Consider the following 20,513-nt stretch of genomic DNA (forward strand, 5'->3'; position numbering starts at 1 on the left):
CAGGCACTAGAACAAGTTTATAACCTGATGTGGCACCCCAATACTGACCCGTTTCAGATCTGTACAAAGCTGGTGATCTGTGAAGTGTACCAGTGTAAGGGGACACTATGTAGATATTCCAGGGTGACCCTTATTGGCTGACAGGGGTTAAAATGATAACCCTAAAAGCTCTCTTTTTGTGGTAGAGCAGTTACGCTCATCAGATAGTGTTAGGCATTTATTGCACACACATTGCCAGTAAGCAAGACCCACACTCAATAAAGAAATCTGACACCAATTTATAAAAATAAAGATTTTTATATCAATTTAGACCCCCAGATCATTCTTATCAAGTAAGTAATTTTCGCGTTATTACTTTGTAAGTCCCAATAAAATACACTTGTACTGTGGTTTCAGTCGGTAATGTTATCCTATGGGGAAATAAACGTACTGCATAGGGTCAATTACCAACGACTTACAGGGCTGTTCTCCTTGACTCCAGGGGGGAGTATGGGGCAAGGTCCAAGACAGCACCAACAGGTCACCTCAGGAGGCACTGCGGCATCTGGGTGCAGAGGTGCGTTTTGGCATTGGGTGCCTCATTCACTTTATTGGGAAACCGCCCTGGGACAAAGAGGCTGCAAACTTGGACTAGGGGGAGGGGGGCGGTGGGGCAGCAGTCGGGAGGGGGGACAGGGTCTAGATCTTGAATGTCTTGGGCACGCAGGGATATTGTTGGCCCACTTGAGCTTGGGCGGGGGCTCATGTGAAGTGGTGCTTTGAGGCTTTGGATCGTGCCTCTGAAGACTCTCACGGTTCTTGCTCCCTGAAGAAAAGGTGTGCAGTCTTGGGGACCAGTCTGTCCAAACCCAAGGGTGGGCTCCGCTTCTAAGGGTCTCAGGACTCCATTGGCACTGTTGCCTCCCTCAGACTCGGACTGTGGGTCTCAGGTCCAATGGTGCTTTGAGGCATCTGGTCGCAGTGATCAGAGACTCACTCTGTGTTATGGTGACCTGGTGAGAGGGGAAACAGGGCAGTGGGCTACTCTCCTGACTGGCCTTGTGGATCCTGGCGTCCCTCGACAGTAGGTCTACTTTGGTGCTGTTGGGGTCCGATTGGACCACTAACAAGTCGTGGTTGTTGCATGGGGTTTAAGTTCCCCGGTATAGGTGTAGGGGGACTCCAGAAGGGGTCAGCCTCTTGCGACTTCATTTAAGTGGTGGGGCTGACCTCCTGGGCTTCAGACAATCTTCTTGTGGCTCGTTGTTCCCTCCTGATGGCCAACAGAACAGAGTACCAGACTTTGAGTAGTGCCTGGGCGTCACTACACCCCCTAGATGAACACTTCTTGTGGGCATCACCCTGTCTGAGTTCCTAATTCCACCACACACAAGATGGTGGAATTCTTCTTTTCATGTTCATTTTGGTCTGCCAACCTTACGGGTGTGTTCAGCCTGTATGCTTGTCAAACCTCCTGACTACTAATTTTTCCTTCTTGTCTGGGGCCAGATGGGCCTCTGGGCAAGAGGTTGCCTCTCCCAGCTCTGGGGAAGCTGGGGTTGTATATCAAAGGCGACTGGGACCTTGAAGTCCCTGGCCTAGCTATGCAGGTTTAGCAGCCATCCTGCTGGAGGAGGTGATAACACCTCTCGCCAGAGCAGGCATCACTTCTGACCTCTGACAGTGGGGGCTTTCACCTTCAGGGGGTCAGAAACTCATCTGTGGTGACAGACTGATCAATACCAGTCAGCCAGCACACTGGAGGAGTAGTAGGTTTCAAGGGGGACCTCTAATGTACCCCCTGGGTGCATGTTCTCATAAATCTAGCACTGGCATCAGAGAGGATTTATTACGACTACATGTTTGATGCCAAACACCAATTTGTTTCTGTTCAGCCATCGTGTAGCTGCTTCATTTGGGATCACCAGTGTCCAGTACATATTCTAAGATGGGTCTTGGTCACCTGCAACATCTAGGAATAGCACTAGATATCCCAGGGGCATATCTGCTCATGCCGACATTCCCTCACATGTATTATAATGCACCCTGCCTTACGGCTCTTGAGGCCTACTGTAGGGGTGACATACATATAATACTTGCAGTGACTTTGGCATAGCCCACAATGTGTGTGCCATGTTGTATTTTCACACAGGGCTTGCACCCTGGCCTACAGTCTGCGATGGCAGGCTGTGGGCAACTTGTGTGTGGGTCCATTAGGGTGACATAAGATATGCTGCAGCCCTTAGGGACCCCCTTCAGTACCCATGCCTTTGATACCAGGGGTACCATTTACTAGGAACTTAGAAGGGCCCTGTGCCAATTGTAAAACAATCAGTCAAACTTTGTTGTAGAGGAAAGAGCACTGGCACTGAGGTCTGGTTAGCAGGCCTCACTGCACTGTCGGAGATTAAAACCAGCATCTAGTAGTTATAAAGGGGGCAAAAACTGGGGGGACAACTGCAAAGCCGTCCATTTTCCACCAAGGTCAAACTATCAATTTTCTTCTTCATTTTATCCTGTCAGGCTTGTCAGTCAGGCTTCAGCAGAAACTCCAGCGAATCCAGAACGCAGCTGCACATCTCATCCTGAACCTCCCACGCCATGAACACATCTCTGCCCACCTCAGATCCCTTCACTGGCTACCCATCAGCAAAAGGATCATTTTCAAAGTCCTCATCCACGCCCACAAATCCCTCCACAACACTGGACCAGCCTACCTCAACGAAAGAGTGAACTTCCACACTCCCACTCGTCTCCTCCGCTCTGCTGACCTCGCCCTCGCCAAGGTCCCCCCGCATCCAACGCACCACCTCCCGAGGCAACCTACACTAGACCCAGGACCTCCTGACCTTCAGAAAACACCTCAAGACATGGCTTTTTGAACAGTAAAACGGCATCCCCCCATCCCCCAGCGCCTTGAGACCCTACCGGGTGAGTAGCGCGCTTAATAAATTTTTTGATTGATTGATTGATCCTTGACCCGACAAGGACTTACAGGGGGTACAGTTAAAGGTGATTTGTCCGCCCCTTCGGCCTTGTTTGTTCACTGGATCAGCTGTCCTTTTTCACATCACCTGATGAGGTGATGTTTCTACAAGTTTTGACTTATTTGTTTCCTCCCCAAATCCTTTGTGATGGTATCTTACTTTGGACCTCATTCTCCTCATATGCGTGCCACTGGAACCCGTGCACAGTTGTCCATTGCATCTCTTGACTCTGTAGACTGCGGTTCTGGTCTCAGTGACTTCAGCTCGTTGAGTGAGTGAACTCTAAGTGCAGCTACACTACACCACCTTTTTCCAAGACAAAATGATGCTGAAGACCAATGTGTTCTTTTAGGATCATGTTATGACTGTTTTTCATATTATGCTGTCTATCATCTCCTTAATGTTCTTTGCCCCGACTCGCACCTTAAAAGAGGAGCAGAGTCTCCATCGGCTGGATCCCAGAAGAACATTTAACATTAATTGTATCAAAGACCATCAGGTGGGTTATTAGCACACTGTGAAGTTCTCCGGTGAAAAGAAAGGCCAAACAGTGCAGAAAAAGTTTGTCAAGGTGGATAGTCCTCCACCTCAAGATCTGCTATCCATTGGCCAAGAAACAGCCTCCAGAGGCATTGAGCATCCATTCCATCAGGGTGAAGGATGCTACCACAGTGCTCTCGCACAAAATGCCTGTCTTTGACTTCTTTTGGGCTACGATGTGGCAGTCGGTACACACTTTAACAAAACACTACTGCTTCGGTTTGCCAGTTTCACAGGTAACGGTATTTCACCTGTTGGGTCTGCACAATTTTTTGGTATGAGCCATTTCACAGGCCCACAACCTTAGGAGATATGTATTCTAAAGGCGAAGAATTTGTAGTGAGACGAATCTATCAAAAGAGCAAGTTACCTACCTTTGATAGCACCCTTTCTGGTGGATACTCAGTCTATGTACCAGTACTCAGTCTAACCTCAGATTCCACAGTGCCCTCGCCCCTCCTATTTCCTGTAGCATGGATCCTCTTTCCTATCTAAAAAGGTCATAAAATAGAGAGTTGCACACTGGAACCTCTCATTGGTGGGCTCTGCATCAGAGAGCAGACAGAGTTCAGAAAAAAACTGATGTTTATATGCAGGTGCGGTGCTTATTCTGCTCATTGTCCCATCCTGGGTAGAATGAAGTCGGCGCAGAGCTCACATGACAACCTAGCAGCACATGGGTGCGGTTTAAATTTCCAAATCCAGTTTGGCTACTGGGGATATTATAATGATGAGAAATATGCAGTTAGAGTAGCCACCAGGAAACATTACCAAAGATCAGTAACTTGTTCTTTTAAACTTTAGTGCAAATCAACCTTATAAAAAGGAGAAAAAAACTGGTGGACTTGGTTTGAATTTTTTTTTAAAAAAAAGTAAAAATTACCCGCATTGATTTTACTAATTTTGAAAACCCTATTAGCTCTAATAATTATTCAGATCTTATTAGTTTCAGTCACAAAGGAGAAAATGCAGTCCGTGAGCCAGTGGACTCTTCTTGTTTTATTGTGTTCTAACATTTGAGGTGCTGAAGCGCTTACTCACACAGAGATAGCGCTGTGTATGGTGTGTAGATATGGGATGCAGCATCTGCCAGTGTAATGGGCGAGGGTATGTGAGAAACAGACCCGTTAATGATTATGATTACAATTAGGAATGACCAGTTAACGACAGGGGCAGCAGAACACTGTGTCCCCCGTCTGCTAAAAAATGGGTAATTTGGCAAGGCTCTGTAACACGTGTAGTAACATGCACCATACTGAAATGCTGTTGAATGAGTTAAAACTATACCAAAAGAGCAAGAGTGGGGATTGATAACATAAGCAGTAGCCATGCACTACTTTATTGTATTTTTCAAATTTATGTATGTATATATTTGTTTTGTACTGCCTACTCTTAAATAAATACACCCCATGAAGGAGGAAGAAAGTGGAAGAGCATTCAGTGCTGGCAACCTGAGCAGAAACTACACAAACTTTAAAAGGCTCAGATTCCACCCACTCCATCTAGCTGAAGAAAGCCAAACTTTTGAGCAGGGTTTCAGGCCCCAAGCTCCACAAGTTTACGAAGTCTTTCAAAGGCAGTGAGCACCAGTCAAAATCCAGCCAGACTTGGCACCTTGTGCATGCAAGGGTGTGAGAGATTAGGCGCTTGGTAGGTTTCTGCTCTGACAGCGCAAGATAGGCCTGCCTCATGTTATCATGCTGTTCTCACCCCTCGATGCAAGCCCAAAACTTTTCATCGATCCCAGAGACCAGAAACTTGTTCTTTCTTGTTTTCTTAAGAGGGCATCCTCCTGACCTTCTATAATTTCTGCCCAGAACAACTTCCACTGTCATGATTAGTAGTGAAAAATATGTCAGGATAAAAAAGTGGATTTGTGCAAAAAGGAGACTTGCACTACTTTCTTTATTTCTGCTAGGAGAGCAGCATGGTACTTATTTGTGAGTTTGCTGTCCCCTAAACTTTGGGCCTTGTGAAACACTTAATTTATATATGTTAATATAGTTAACATCCCTTCTCCGATTTGTTTTTTTTTTTACTAAAACAAAATTGGCCAATAGGTGTCATTTCTAGCCTTGGACTCTTAATTCAACCTCTGTGAATGCCAACTCCTGCCAGTCAGTCATTTTAAGTAGTCTGGCTCACAAAAACATTGTTCCCTTGGCACTGATGAATCAGTATATGTAAAGCTTTTGCAAAGATTATGTTCTATTTTTTAGGCTACTTCTCCCTCGCCTGTGGTCTACATTAGGTGCTGCTGCTCTCTCACATCCAATCCATCTTATAAAAGTGAGCTGCAAATAATATTTTGAAGACTGTAGTTACTTATGTTGTAAGGATAGATTAAAAAAAAAAACTAGCCAAACTAGGTTCGATAGTGGACAGGGCAAATGATGAGGTTACACATTTAAAGAGCTATCACAGTTGCTCCTCCATATTGGATAAACTTTATACCCTTCACCAAATGCTGCTAATAGATGATTTCAGAACGGACCACTTTACTGCTTTTCTCTAACCTGCTCCAACATCTCATAATTCAACTGAAATTATTAACTTGAGACAGCTGCTAGTCACATCAGAGGTACATTTGAAAAAATCCAACATCAGTTTGACTCAGGACCCTGCTATGAATCATTTTAAAATCAACTTGGTTGATAACACAGAATCTGGTTCCTGAAACATCGACAGTTCACCTTGCACTATTTCTTAAACTTCCAGTCAATAATTTAAAAAAGAATACTTGCAAAAATGTAAGAAATTGATATAAACTAATGAGTGAATTAGAAAGTCCAAAATGCTCCTAGCAACAATCCAAAAACTAAAATGGTTTCCAATCTTTACAAAACTGAGGAACAAACCAGCAAAGGCTCTGCCATTAAGGCACCTCCCTGTTTACTGCCAAAAATGTTTTTGTAACATCAACATGCATAAAAACATGTGCAGCCATTGTGGCTTGCCTGCCCAAAACACTTAAGCCAATTTAATAAAATCATGTTTGTTTAGCCCTGAAAATTTGTAAAAATCATGTTACTGGAGAAACTCATTCATCCAGATCATCCTCTGTTTCTGCTCCAATTATTACATTGGTAAACTTAAAAGCTCTTGAAGAGAACAAGACTAGAACCATATGCTGTACCCTTTATGCCATGGTCTTAGATTGATAATAGCCAGCCACAGAGACAGCATCACTATAATGAATCAGATAAGTGGTGGGAATCAGATGATTCTTATCCAATAGAGACTTTTAGCCACAGATTATTTACCTTAGAATTATCCTAAGACGTTGGGCTGATCTGCAAATGTTTGAGAGAAGTACCCTGCGCACCGTTGGGTAGCTTTATTCGGCTCCGTGTGGAATAGTCTGCTAGTCTGTGTCAGAAGTGACTTGAGGTGCCTATGTAGGCGCCACCCAAGCTTGCTGATGTAATTTTTGTTTACGTGCAGATCCAGAGAGCTACCCCAGTCATATTTTTGCTGTACTTTTTTTTTTTCTTCTTTACTTTCTGTTAAATCTTTCTCAGGGTGGCAGGTATGTCCACTCGAAAAGCTGGTTTGAAGCCCTGCGGCGCCCAAACAGATACTAACATAACAAAGATTTTTGGTCCCTCCGGGGGGAAAGGATATAAATGAACTTTTTGGAAGTTAATTCATATCCTTCCCCCGGAGGGACAAAAAAATCTTTCTGTTGTTTTATTTACTTACCTAGGTCCCAGGGTACTGAGTTGCCCCATTTTTTCAAAATAATGTCCCAAAAAGATGTCAGTAACGGACCTGCATCTTGCCTGCCTCTGGTGTCTTGAAGTGCGACCACGACACCAAGACCTTCATAGACTGCCGTGCCATGCACCCTAAGGCCTTGAGGGAGCAGTCCCTCATGTTCCTTGCCGCTCAATGTGTGCTGTCGCAATGGTGTCAGTCTCAGTCGAGAGGAAGGTCTCTGGATCGGTTGCGAAGCCATCGAACTTCGTTGAAGTCGTCTGAGCGTTCAGGTAAATGCTACAAGAAGATTAAAAATAAGTCAGAGGTCTACGACTTCATCCCATCTGTCAAAGTCATCCGACAAGGTGAGGGAGAGCAGTCATTAGAGGCCTGGCTCTGCGGTTAAACCTGAACCCGGGTGAGCTCAGCGGCTTCCAGAGTTTCCCGGAGCATGAGCAACCCCTGCCTAACTAAGTAATCTTATGAGGCCATGCACCTCATATTTGGGTGGCACGTCCCCTGCTAGTGCACCTTTGGGCCCCATTTGTTCTGGAGGGGACCCTACTGGTTCCCCGCCGACTTCATGCCCTAAGGTAACTTTAACTCGCACTCCCGCCATGCACGGTTTTCGTATCAATACTTTTATTGCAAATGTTGCAGTGATATTCTCAATGATATTATATAAGATGTCATGACTGATGTAAAATGTGGGGTAAGTAGCAGTGCCTGGCGAAGGGTGCAAGTTAGTTTCCTTAGGGCATGAGTGAACCTAACTGTAATGTCCCTGTAAACGTAATTTTTTTCAGTGAGTTTCTAGTTTTTTTTTTTTTTTTTTTTTAAAGTAAAGTAATATTTAATTACTATTCATTAATCCAGCCTCGCATGGCCTTTAGCCATGTGCATCAAGGGGTTGGTCTCATGCAACCAACCCCACGCTGCGCACAGCTTTTGGCTGCGCGGTGGGAGGTTGGCTGCATGGCCTGGCCTGTGGCTAGATCCTGCAGCCAACCCCACAGTGTAGATCTATAAGTTGCTCTGAGTGTGTGCGTGCGTGTGTGGGTGTGGGTGTGGGTGTGGGCGTGGGCGTGAGTGGGTGTGTGAGTGGCTATGTAGGTCTGTTAGTGGGTGTGTGAGATTTTGTGGATCGTGAGTGGGGTGTCTATGGGTGTATGAGTGTGTGGGAGTAGTTGTGTTGGTGTATGTAAGTGGATGTGAGGCAGCGAGCGGGTGTGAGTGGTTGTGTGGGTTGGTGCGAGGTGCTCTGTAGGTCTGACTGGATGTGGTTATGGTTCTGTGGGTGGGTGTTTTGTGAATGAATGTGTGAGTGGGTCTGTGAGTGGTTGTATGTTTTTTACATTGAGTTCTGGATCTACGGTTCCATTGCGGGTTCAGATGCGCTGTGATGACTGTCGCAGAGGATCCACATATCCTCTTGCGCACATAAAAAGACCCCTCCATCAGTCCCATGGGGACAGGATACCTCTATTCCTAACCCCTTATTCCTATTTAATGTTTATTTCTCCTCCCAGGGAACCGTGTCCCAATTCCCCAAATGGCGGCTGCAACTTTTCTCTCAGGTTACGGCAAGCCAATCACAGCATTGCTGCTGGCGCTTGGATCCATGGATCCAAAGTGGATGTGCGTCTCTAGATATACATAGTTATTATTTTATTTAATAACACCAAAACTACAGCACAGATTTACAATTTGATGTAATTACGTTCAGTGTTTTGGGCTTTAGTTGTGTCTAAAATCCTTATAGTAGGTTTCATGGGGAAACGTGTTTTGAGACCCCGCCCCTCCACCACCCTTTTCTCTGCCCCCATTGACTAATCACCCAGAGACTTTTGCCACATCAGCTGAAGTGACTGGCACACCAGTTGTGAAAATGTCTTGACTGGCACAATGCGTTCTTCGCATAATGATGATCCTTCTATATTTTTAGCATCCTTTGTGTAATCTTTCGCATTCCTATCGTAATAATTTCCATCCTATACCAACTGTGAGCATCCTTGGAATTATGGAGTAAAGCCCTGGCATAATGATTCCCATTGTTGTTATTTTTATTTTGTAAGCTATTTTTGAGTATATTTGGCTTATCACTGCTGCTCCTAGCATAATAATGGGAACTCTCTATACAGTGGATGTCATCATTGATGCATATTGTAGTTGGCGCCAGTAGACCAAGTTAATTGCTAGTAGCTGGTATAATGATGACCATTCTTAACATAGTGTTGACATCCTTGTCATTATGGTGTTCAGAGCTAGCACAACAATAAGGTAGAATATATCTCTGTGAGACAGTTGTGCAAGTGATCACTTGATGAAAATGAGGCAAACCTGTGTTTGTTTTTCCAGAAGATAACAGGTTTTTGTTTACGGAAAATCAGTAGACCTACCAAAATGGAAAAAAAAAATGCATTCTTGATAGCAAAATGAGTGCTTTAACAGATTGTAATAAGCTGATGTTTGGAATCAAGATGATTGGATTCATAGAATAACTCATGTTGGTGTGGGGAGACACTTTTCTGATATTTCTACAATGCCAGAAAGAACCTTCTGCTTTGACCTTCATTTCATCATAAGCATTTTAGATTGCTACAACTTTGTATTCCGTTACTACTGGCAACCATGACTGGTCTGATGCCCTGAAGTAGTCATTACTGATAACCTTGAATAGATTTCCCTCTAATATAAACTTGCTGATGTGGTCTCTGTTGTCACACAGATATAATTTGTTAGTAGCTCTTGATGATTTTCCTCCATCAAATGTAGTCTTGTGGCCACCGTGTAGCGGTCTGACTGCCACATTATGACCCTGGTGATCCGACCGCCAGGGCAAGCCAGTCTTCTCCAGGCTCTCAGATCCCGACGGAATGATGGCGGTCTTGATTGTGATCAGCCGAGCGGTGCTGAAGTCAGCACCGCCCTGCCCATTAAAACCTTGTTCTCCTCCAGCCTTTTCATGGCGGTCTGACCGCCAGCACCATGGCAGCCTCCTCGTCAGGATTTTGTCAGTTGGATGTTTCTGACGGCCAAACTCATAATGACCCTCTAAGTCGTTCTTGTAAGTAAATTGTACTGTCCAACCTACTGCCTCTTCAACCCCTGAACAATATATTTGCAGCACATGTAATTTGTGTTTAAATTTGCTTCTGTGAATAACATTGAAATATTGAGTTCTCTTCGACAGTGCTAAGCTTTTAATTTCCCATCACTTTTATGTTGCAATCTTGCATCATACCTTATCAAATAATGTTCGAACTTCCTTTCTTAGAAGGGACAGCTTGGCAGGCCCATATTGGATATGCCATACTGGAATGCAAAACCTGCTTCAATGCCAAATATAGGTTCCAAATATGGACGGAAGGCCACATGGATTGGAGCAAGTGGGGACCAGACGTTTCTGCGGATTGACGAAGCGCTGATCAACTCACATGTTCTTGCTACATCTGAAATCTTTGCAAGCCGGCAAATAATTGGTAAGAACCCTTTTTACATTACAAATAATGTCTAGCTGTAAGTAAAATTTCATGTAAAATGTGTTGGTAAGAAATGGGTATTATATATTACATTATCCAATTACAAGGCCACATTGAACTCTAATTATGTACTGTGTCTGTAGTGTATAGATAATCTCCACTTGGAAAGCTCAAACTGTGTTGAAACTCAACGGTTTTGCCACATCAATAATCTGAGTCAGTTCTTTTATTTCAAAAACATGTGTTGTGCACCACACTTAACAAGGGTTGATTTTCCTCAGACTGCATTACATTTTAGCTGCATTTGACCCTCTTTACAAAATAATTTGTAACTATAAATCTATAGGTTTACTTCTGTAATTCAGCTGTATACGTGCAAAATTTTCTAATTCTCATAGAATTCAAGGAATATACTTTGAAAGTTGCAAGTCGCAGCATTCCAGCAGGCTTACAGAAGTAGGTACACTTTTGTAATTCTACATGTTACACCGTTATGTAGTATGTGTAAATGTTTCCCAAAAAGTGCATTTGCATGTGCTGAGGTTTCCTTTTATATCTGTAGAGGGGCTGTTTCCCCTTGAGGGAAACATTTACCATTTTCGTGACCATGTCCACACCTTTGAGACACCCTATATGGATTTACACTTGATGTTTCAGTAGGAAACCTTGCCTGCCAGTTGTGGGGAATGTGCCTTAATAAACTTTGAAGTGGCACAAGTTTGTTGGTGCAAGGCATTCCTGCCTGGCTAAGCCACCTCCCGGCCCCTGATATACTACTATGCAATATTAAACCATTGTTGTGTAATACTTGGAAGTAAAACAATGCATGGGTGAAAAATCATGTTTTAATTGCAAAAGTACATTTGCTCCCCTAAATTAAACCATTAAAATGGCTACTCGGAGCTTAGGTGCACAGATGGCTAGTGCTTATTTCTGAAATCTTTACTATTAGCGAGAAATACATTAATTGTAAAAAGGTAGCTTCTCTCCAGTTGTTAATCACATTCTGCAGTCCTTCAACAATATAAGATACCAATGAGATTGGATGATATCTTACATCATGCAGCTTTATAAGCGCACTCTAGTGACCAGTATATGGAGCTAGTTAGCGTAGCTCTCTTCCCACTCCTCACCATACACCATTTGTATGGAATCCTATTATTAGGTCTGGTTTATAGATAGAGTTTTAGCTGTTTCACCAGTATCGTGTCATTAAAAATCATAAATAAAAAATATATACATGTTCAAAAAGATCATTATTGGGTGAAACATCTTAGTCCATTTGTCTGTTCCCTGTCATTCACATTTTGCTTTTACCCACCACATCTTGCAGCAAACATGAATGCAATGCTACTATTTGCCTCTACCTTTAATCAATGACAGTGGATGAAGTGTAATTGCTAGAAAATCATATACAAATATTTCCTATTGAGAACTTTTGGTCAAAATATAGAATTTACTAGAGCAGAGGGAGAAAGAAGAGGTGTTCTGGTGAGACTTGTGTTGCATGCCAAATCCAGGAAAAACACCAGTATGTAAATCTATCCAGTCTGTGTTGAGAAAATCTATCCTTTTGCATGTTTAGAGATTGCCGTCAGAATCTAAACCTGAATACATTCAAGCAGGTCAAGCTGGATTTGATAGACATTCAAAATCGACACACTAGGAGGCTCATATTTTTCACTGAACTGAAAAATTCTCTTTAAAATGGAGTTCATAATATGACCCTTGTAGTGTTATGAGACTAAGGTGTACTAGGACCCTTGTGGTTCTGGGTGGACTTAGGAGAGAGAATATGTAACTTGCTGAGGGGTATTAAGGTGTGGTTATGATGTAATCAGTGAGTAGTGTATGATTGTATCTGAGGAATAGACATCTAATCAAGAGCTCCGTGTGTGATGTATGCTTTTGCATGCTTCTAGGCTGGTGAAGACGCTACAACTGGCGATGAGTAAAGGATCCGTTCCCCAAAGGAACAAGGCTGCTCTCCCTGAAAGTTTGCAACTACCCAGCAGACTGCTTGTGTGTGCCACGTGCGCTCAACTCAATGAGAAGCAGCTCAGAGTTGGTGTGTGTCAAGTTGAAGTCCTGCTTCAACCCGTATACGGTCCCTGACGAAGTGGAAGGTTCTGTAGCAAAGAGCATTTGAAAGGCCCACCACAATCCATTTGTAAGGCTGAAAGAAGAAAGATATTGCGTCATAACATAGAGCCATCATTCATTCAACTGAAGCTCTGAAGACTGTGACAACCAGGTATGATGCGAAAAGCTAAACACAACAACGAACAAATTTGAGAAACTCACATTCAAGAAGGAGGATGATGAACTTCGGCCTCAGCTTGGGCAGGACAACCCAAGTGCAAGCATGCCGCCTGTGCTTAAAGTTACAATGTCCAGTGAACAGCAGCCACTATCTGAACAGAGAGACTCAACAGCAGTAGAAAAAGAACACAAAGTATAATGCGGCTGTGTTCCTAAAGCCACCACCGCCATTCGGCACCACCAAGGAAATCTCGCAGACTGACGCAATATTCTTCTGTCAATTCAAAGAAGCCTTTAATATCAATCTTAATCCGATGCCAAATGTAGACTGAGAGGTACATTTTCAATCGAGACAGCAAGCTAGTGAAACAATGGATGAGTTTGTTGAAAGACTTGATGTGTTCATCAAACATTGGAAGTTTAGTGAATTCAACTATGAAGAAGCCATATGCTTTAGTTATTAATGGCTGTCTAGCCAACTCTTTCAGTAGACGTATGTTGAGAGACGAGACGCTCAGTTTAGACAAAATACTACTGGCTGTAATAGCCGATAAAAGAGCAAACCGGCAGGCTGCTTGTGTGGAAGCTGGAACAGCCAAAAATGAATTAGTATTGGTTGTATAAAGCAAGCACAAGTACCAGACAGATGCATGCAAGTTGACGTCTTCAAAAAAGGAAAACGTGTTTCCGATGTGGTTTTTCATATCTCTACGAAGGTAAATGTCCAGCCATAGAACATGACGTGCAAGGACAGCAGAAAGAAAACCACTTTACAACGATTTGCAAAGCGAAAGAAAAACCCAGTGTGTCACAGAGAGGAGAAAATGGATGCCAGAAAGTTCCAGAAGCATTCTTGCCATGTCTACAAGGCCAAAAGGTGACACCAGTTACGACAAGTAGAAGCCTGACAAAGTCAATCATTCTCAAGCTTGCTGTACAAAGGCTCTTCAACGTCAATATCAAGCACCAGTGAAGAAGATAGATGTACGATGATGTCCACCAAAGGATGCAAGGCACATGTTGGGTTGTCTGCTTTCGAAGAATAACAAAGGACAGAGAGAAATCATCAAACAAAACAACCAAGTTCCTTTGGATACTGCCCCTAGATTACAATAGAAGTCAACAGTTGCCCCTTAACCTTCATCACAGACAGTGGTGCACCGATTAACATCATACCAGTTGAAGTTTAGTAACTTGTCTCCTGTGCTGACCCTCAATCCTTCAAACATGAAAGTATATATGTGGGCTGCTTTCGCTCAAGCATGTTAGCCCAGTTGCCCAGCAGCACCACAGCATTGCCTTTCACTGGCAAGAAGTTGTTGAGAAAGAACTGAAAACATTGCTGAAGCATGCCATCATTGAGCACCACACAGGTCCTACACCATGGGTTTCACCCTAGTTGTGTTGCCAAAGAAAAGGCAGTGAACGTGTAGTACGCTTCAGTGTTGATAGGCACCACACCAGCAAAGCAACTGAGAGAGAAAGGCATCCAGGTCCACATATAGTTGACATTATCAAGCAACTGAATGTTGCCAAAGTTTCCTCCCGTCTTGACCTGAACAAGGGATATCACCAATTAGAGGTGGAAGAGAACTATAGGTACATCACTACTTTTTCAACATGTTGGTTTGTTCAGGAATAGAAGGTTGAGTGTTGGAGTGTCGTCCACTTCAGAAATTTTCCCGAATGTTATACGTCGAATAATTCAACCTATCTCTCATGCCTCTAACTACAGTGATTACATATTGGTATTTGGAGCGTTACGAGAGAAACATGACAAATCTTTTACACAAGTGTGCCAGTTGCCTACTGATGCAGACATTGCTCTAAATGCAGCAAAGTGGGAATTTCACAAGAATAGGCTTACATTCTTTGGGCACATATTCTCTGATGGGGGAATGACCCCTGACCCAGGTAAAATGCAGCACTGCCAGCTAGCTATGTGCCCACCTCCTCCCCCCCAAAAAGTCACCATGCTGGGATCCTTCTTGGGCATAGCCAGTTGTTGCTCAAGGTACATTTGCGACTTTGCTACATTGAGTGCCCCATGGAGTGAGTTAATGAAACAAAATAGGTGGTCTGATGCATATAAGCAGAGTTTCAAAAAAATACAAAATATGCAATTGAAAATGCAACTGAGATGGCCTATTTTGACCCCAAGCTGCACACTGAGATCACTGTAGATGGGAGCCTGGTGGGACTCGGGGCAGTCCTTGCCCGACATTATGGTTGTCCGAATGCTCAGAGTCAAATTGTGGCCTATACCAGTTGAAGCCTGTGACACAGAACGTGCCAGATTCTCAGTCATCAAAATGTTAGCAGGCCCACACTACAGCCAGACTCTCCTTTTCTATGTTTCTGTATGGAAATCGTTTCACTGTGTGTAGGAAGCTGGCTTTGTATATATTATATCAAAATTAGATATAGTGTGCACAGAGTCCAGGGGTTCCCAAGAGGCTTAACAGAGGCTAAAGTAGATAATACTAATGCTCTCTTTTGTGGTAGAGTGGTTGAGCAGTTAGGCTTATCAGAGGGTAGTGCAAAGCATTTGTTGTACACACAGAGACAATAGAAGCACACACTCACTGACTTCACTCCAGACCAATAGTTTTTATATATCAAAAATATATTTTCTTTATTTTTAAAACCACAGGATTCAGTTTGCAGGTAAGTACTTCAATATATTCGTATTTCACACAGGTAACAACAGTACTTGGTTTGAAATAGGTAAGTAATACAGTTTTTGAATTATTGGCAATCATCTTTTAAAAATGGACACAGTGCAGTTTTTTATAGACAGTTCCGGGGGGAAGAAATGTTAGGTCTTTTTACAGGTAAGTACAACACTTAGAGTTTGTCTCCAGGTTTTAGGAAGTCCACTGGTTGGGGTTCAAATTAACCCCAAACACCCACCACCAGCAACACTGGGCCAGCTGGGTGCAGAAGTCAAAGTTAACCAATTTTAACATGGGCTCCTATGGAGACAGGGGTACTTAGAATCAGGCCTTCCTGCAGGAAAGTACCCGCGGCTCGGAGGGCAGACTAGGGGGATTGGAGGAGCACTGGAGGGGCCACAATTAAGCACCAAAAACACACCCTCAGCAGCACAGGGATGGCCGGGTGCAGGTTGCAAACAGGACGTCTGGTTTCCAATGCTGGTCTATGAGGAGACCCCGGGGGTCCCTCAGAGGCTGCAGGTGAGGTCCAGAGGGGTGTCTCAGGCATACCACCGGTCGGACAGAGAGGAGGGCTGTCTGCTGAACGGAGCTGCACTGGGTGTAAATTTCTCCAAGGACTGGGGGCTGCGGGTGCAGTGTCTTTAAGCATGGATATCTCAGTCCGGAGCTTCGCGGTCAGGGTGTCCTTGGGATTCCCTCTGCAGGCGTCTTGAAGGGGTGGAGAGGTCAACCCAGGGTGGACACTTACTCACAGTTGCCTGGGGACACTCTCTTGCTGGGTGGACCACCTAGACACAGGCTGTGGGCGTTGGCTGCACAGGTGTCAAGACTCACGCATCCGGAGTGAGGTGGGAGTCCTTGGTTGTAGGTTTTTCTTACAGATCCACTGTCCTCAGGAGTTCTTGGTCCTTTTGGTCGCAGGGCAGACCTCTGGATTTAGGCAAGTCGCTGGTCTTTTGCAGGTTCTTTGAAACAGGAGATAGACCAGTAGGGCTGGGGCCAAAGCAGTTGTCCTCTTCCTTCTTCTCTGCTGGGGTTTCAGCTAAGCAGTCCTTCTTCTTGTCAGGTTGTGAGGTATCTGGTGTGCTGGGTTCTGGGAAGGCCTTAAATACAAGATTTAGGGGCGTTACAGGGGTCAAAGGGCAGTAGCCAACGGCTACTGTCCTTGAGGGTGGCTACACCCTCCTTGTGTCCACTCCCTTTGGAGAGGGGGGGAAACATTCTTATCCCTATTAGTCCCTGTCCTCCAAACCAAGATAGAGGATTCTGCAGGGGGGTGGGGGGGGTCACTTCACCTCTGGACACCTTAGGGGTGGTCCCAGCTGAAGTGGTCACTCCTTGTTTTTCTGAAGTTTCCCACCACACTTGCTGCCAAAATTGGGGCTTTGTCCAAGGGCGGGCATCTCCACTAGCTAGAGTGCCCTGGTGCACTGTAACATGAGGCCTGAGCCTTTGAGGCTTACTGCCAGGTGTTACAGTGCCTGCAGGGGGAAGGTGTGAAGCACCTCCACCCAGCGCAGGCCTTGTTTCTGGCCTAAGAGGGTACAAAGGCCCTCGCTCCAATGGGTCCAAAACTCGTCTGCTAGTGGCAGGCTTGCACAGACCAGTCAGTCCTACACTAAAGGATTGGGTAAAATACAGGGGGCATCTCTAAGATGCCCTCTGTGTGCATTTTTAAAACATCCCACACTGACATCAGTGGGGGTTTATTGTGCTGAGGGGTTTGATACCAAACTTTATAGTATTCAGTGAAACCATTATGGAGCTGTGGAATTCGAAATGTCAAACTCATAGACCATATACGTAATATGGCCACACTGCACTTACAATGTCTAAGAATGGAGTTAGACACAGGAGGGGCATATTGCTCATTCAGCTATGCCCTCACCTGTGGTAAAGTGCACCCTGCCTCAGGGCCGTAGGGGTGGCTTACCTGTGCCACAGGCAATGTTTTGTAGGCATGGCACCCTGATGTCATGTCGACTTTGAATTTTTCTCCCCACCAACACACGCAGTCTGCATAACCCATGCTGCAGCCCTTGGGGACCCTCCCTGGTCTTAGGGCCCTTATTACCACTGGTATCTTTTACAAGGGACTTATCTGTGTGCCAGAGGTGTGCCAATGTAGGGAAAGAACACTGCTGCTGGGGCCTGGTTAGCAGGATCCCAGAACATTCTCAGTCAAGTCAGCATCAATATCTGTGAAAAAGTGTGTGTGTGGGGGGGGGGGAGTGGTAACTGCAACAAGTGCCAGCTTCCTACACTGTGGTTACAGACACACCAAGCACTGCTCACTATTTTTTGGAACCCGAAAGCCAAGGTGCCCCCTCACATTCAGAGGTGAGAGTTGCGACTGCAAGAGAGCAACTATGTGATTGCACAGAAACTGAGTGAAGGTCAAAACCCTGCTGATTACTTTTCACAAGCACCTCTACACAGGCAGTCTGACATCCAAAACATCTGAGTACATTAGCTTCATTGTGAGGTCCAACACACCAGCAGCCTTACCCATTGGACGCGATTATTGCTGCTACTAATGCTGATAGATAAAAACATGCTCATTCTTAAAGACATTGTTTCAACACAATCGTGGAAGAGTGTTCTTTATGACGAAATTGATTTAAAAAAAGAACAGGATGAACGGTCTTTGACCAAGGAAGGCCTTGTATTGAGAGGCTCGAGAATTGTCAGACCTGAGGGCCTAAGACAGCAAGTCATTGAACTAGCCCTTGAAGGACATTGTGGCATTGTACCCACCAAAAGAGCCCCAAGAGACGTAGTGTTTCGCGCCTGGGCAAGTGAGTTGAAAAGGAACTAAGTGTCATTTTTGCAACTGTCTTTCCCCTTCAGTGACTGAAAACTCTTTGACAATGTCTGACCTTCCTAAACAGAAGAGTTGCGGTTGATTTCTTTCGGCCTGTAGGAAATGTACATCATCTCATGGTCATCATTGATGAATATTCATGCTTTCCTTTAGTAGAGGAATTATCATAAACCACCCATGACAAGGTCATTGAGTGGCAGGACAATATATTTGCAGTATGGGGTATCTACTCCGTTCTCAAGTCGGACGGTGGCCCGCCATCCAACAGCCAAAAATTCAAGGAGTTTCTTGTCAAGCTAAATGTCAAGAATTAAGAGTACACCTCTGTGGCACCAAGCTAATGACAATGAACGATTCATGGGTACCCGCAAAAGGGTTATTCATGGAGCATCAATGGAGGGGATCAGGCTGAGTCAAACTTTGTCAATCCCTCCATGCTTATCACACAACTCCTCACTCCACAACTGGGGATAGTCCTGCCACCTTGCTATTTAGGAGAGCTATCAGAACAAGTTTGCACAGTGGAATGATACATGAATGCTGATAAGGTTAATTCCCTTATTCCACTTATCACAAGTGCAAGGTGAAAACACATGCCAATCAGTGTTGACAAATTCAGGAAATAGTCTTTGATGAAGGTGATTTGGTTCCTGGTCAAGCAGAAACAAAAACTGAAAACTGACGCACTGTTTTCTGTTGATCCTCTGAGTGTAGTGATGTGCAGAGGACACATGGTAACAGCACATCATGCCAGAAAGTCCATCACATGGGACTCGTCATTTTTTAAGCCCCTACCTCGAAGTTTGTCAGCTTCCGCAGTTATGGATGGGGCAATTCCCCCTAACAGTCCAGATCAGGCATCAGAACCTGTGACATCGGTGCACAACAAAAGTGCTTCTCAACTACCTCACACACCTCGGTCTGGCTAACTAGTGCGAGTGCCTTAATGACTCATTGAAGAGATCTGCTATAACTGTTGGTTCTTTTTATTTAGTAATGGGGAGATGCAGTTTTGTGAGACTAGTTGCGGTAGGACCCTTGCAGTTCTGGGTGGACCCTAGATAGAGATTAAGTAGCTTGCTGGGAGGTGTTAAAGTGTGGTTATTAATGGCAATGACGTAATCAGTGGTTAGTGTGATTGAATGCTGAGGAATAAAGACATCTAATTAAGAGCTCTGTGTGTGGTGTTTTCTTTTGCATGCTCCTGGGCTGGGGAGGACACTACAACCCCTAACCTAGCACTTGGATTACAATAGGAAATACATTTTATTTTTGTAATTAATTTAAATGCACTTAGTTTTGCTGCATTATCAATCATTGTAGAGAAACCAACAAAAGACAGCTTAAAGTAGGCATTTTGAAACAGTCACTAAACTAATTAAAACTATACAGAAACTTTTAGTGAAGCATAAAGTTTCTTCAGAGGGGAGTGGGGCATCGTGCTGGACAAGAAACACTAGAAATATATTTTTATCAAACCTCCAGTCATGCTAAAAGTAGCAAAGATAGGGAAACACTTCATAAAGTTTTGTACTTATGGCATCTGACTCCGGGGTGACCCTGCAGATCAAAGGAATGCTGGACGGCATGCGACAATGTGTCAGATATCTAGCATATAGTATGACACGGCCCCAAAATCGAATAGATGTGGGTGAAAGTTCTGGACTTGGAGTAAGAGGAGGGGGGCTGTACTTGGAGCCAGTGAAGTTCCAATGCCAAGGCTCTGAAATAATCGTATAACAAATGAGGGAGGTACTGTTCCTGTTAGAGAAACGAAGAGAACAGTGCAGATGACGAGACTTGGACAAGAAACCCTAAAAGTTATTTCTCGGTGCCATCACACATCCCTTAGGGATGTCATGCTTCATCATAGGGCATGCTCCTTGTAGGACCAGCACTGCAATGTCCTGTGGGCCTCACGAAGAGTCGCTTTAGCAGAGATCATTTTTCTATTATGCTGTATGATGAGTGTTGAATGTGTGAGAGTGTCCTAGGTGTATGGGGTGAAGTGATAGTATATGTACAAGTGAGGGAAGATAAAACTGTGTAGGAGATGGCAAAT

General features: G+C 44.3%; 1 protein-coding gene across 17 annotated transcripts in view; it reads left to right on the forward strand.

The window, feature by feature from the left end:
- The window catches only part of MYCBP2 (MYC binding protein 2), a 1,769,078-nt gene that overhangs the window by 442,410 nt on the left and 1,306,155 nt on the right, over positions 1 to 20,513 (forward strand). For all 17 annotated transcript variants that reach the window (XM_069205243.1, XM_069205245.1, XM_069205247.1 and 14 more), the window contains one exon: positions 10,483 to 10,687. In XM_069205243.1, coding sequence (XP_069061344.1) covers positions 10,483 to 10,687 — 205 coding nt within the window. The remainder of the gene's footprint in view (positions 1 to 10,482; positions 10,688 to 20,513) is intronic.

This window comes from Pleurodeles waltl, chromosome 8 (assembly GCF_031143425.1).
Source record: "Pleurodeles waltl isolate 20211129_DDA chromosome 8, aPleWal1.hap1.20221129, whole genome shotgun sequence".
Taxonomy (NCBI): domain Eukaryota; kingdom Metazoa; phylum Chordata; class Amphibia; order Caudata; family Salamandridae; genus Pleurodeles; species Pleurodeles waltl.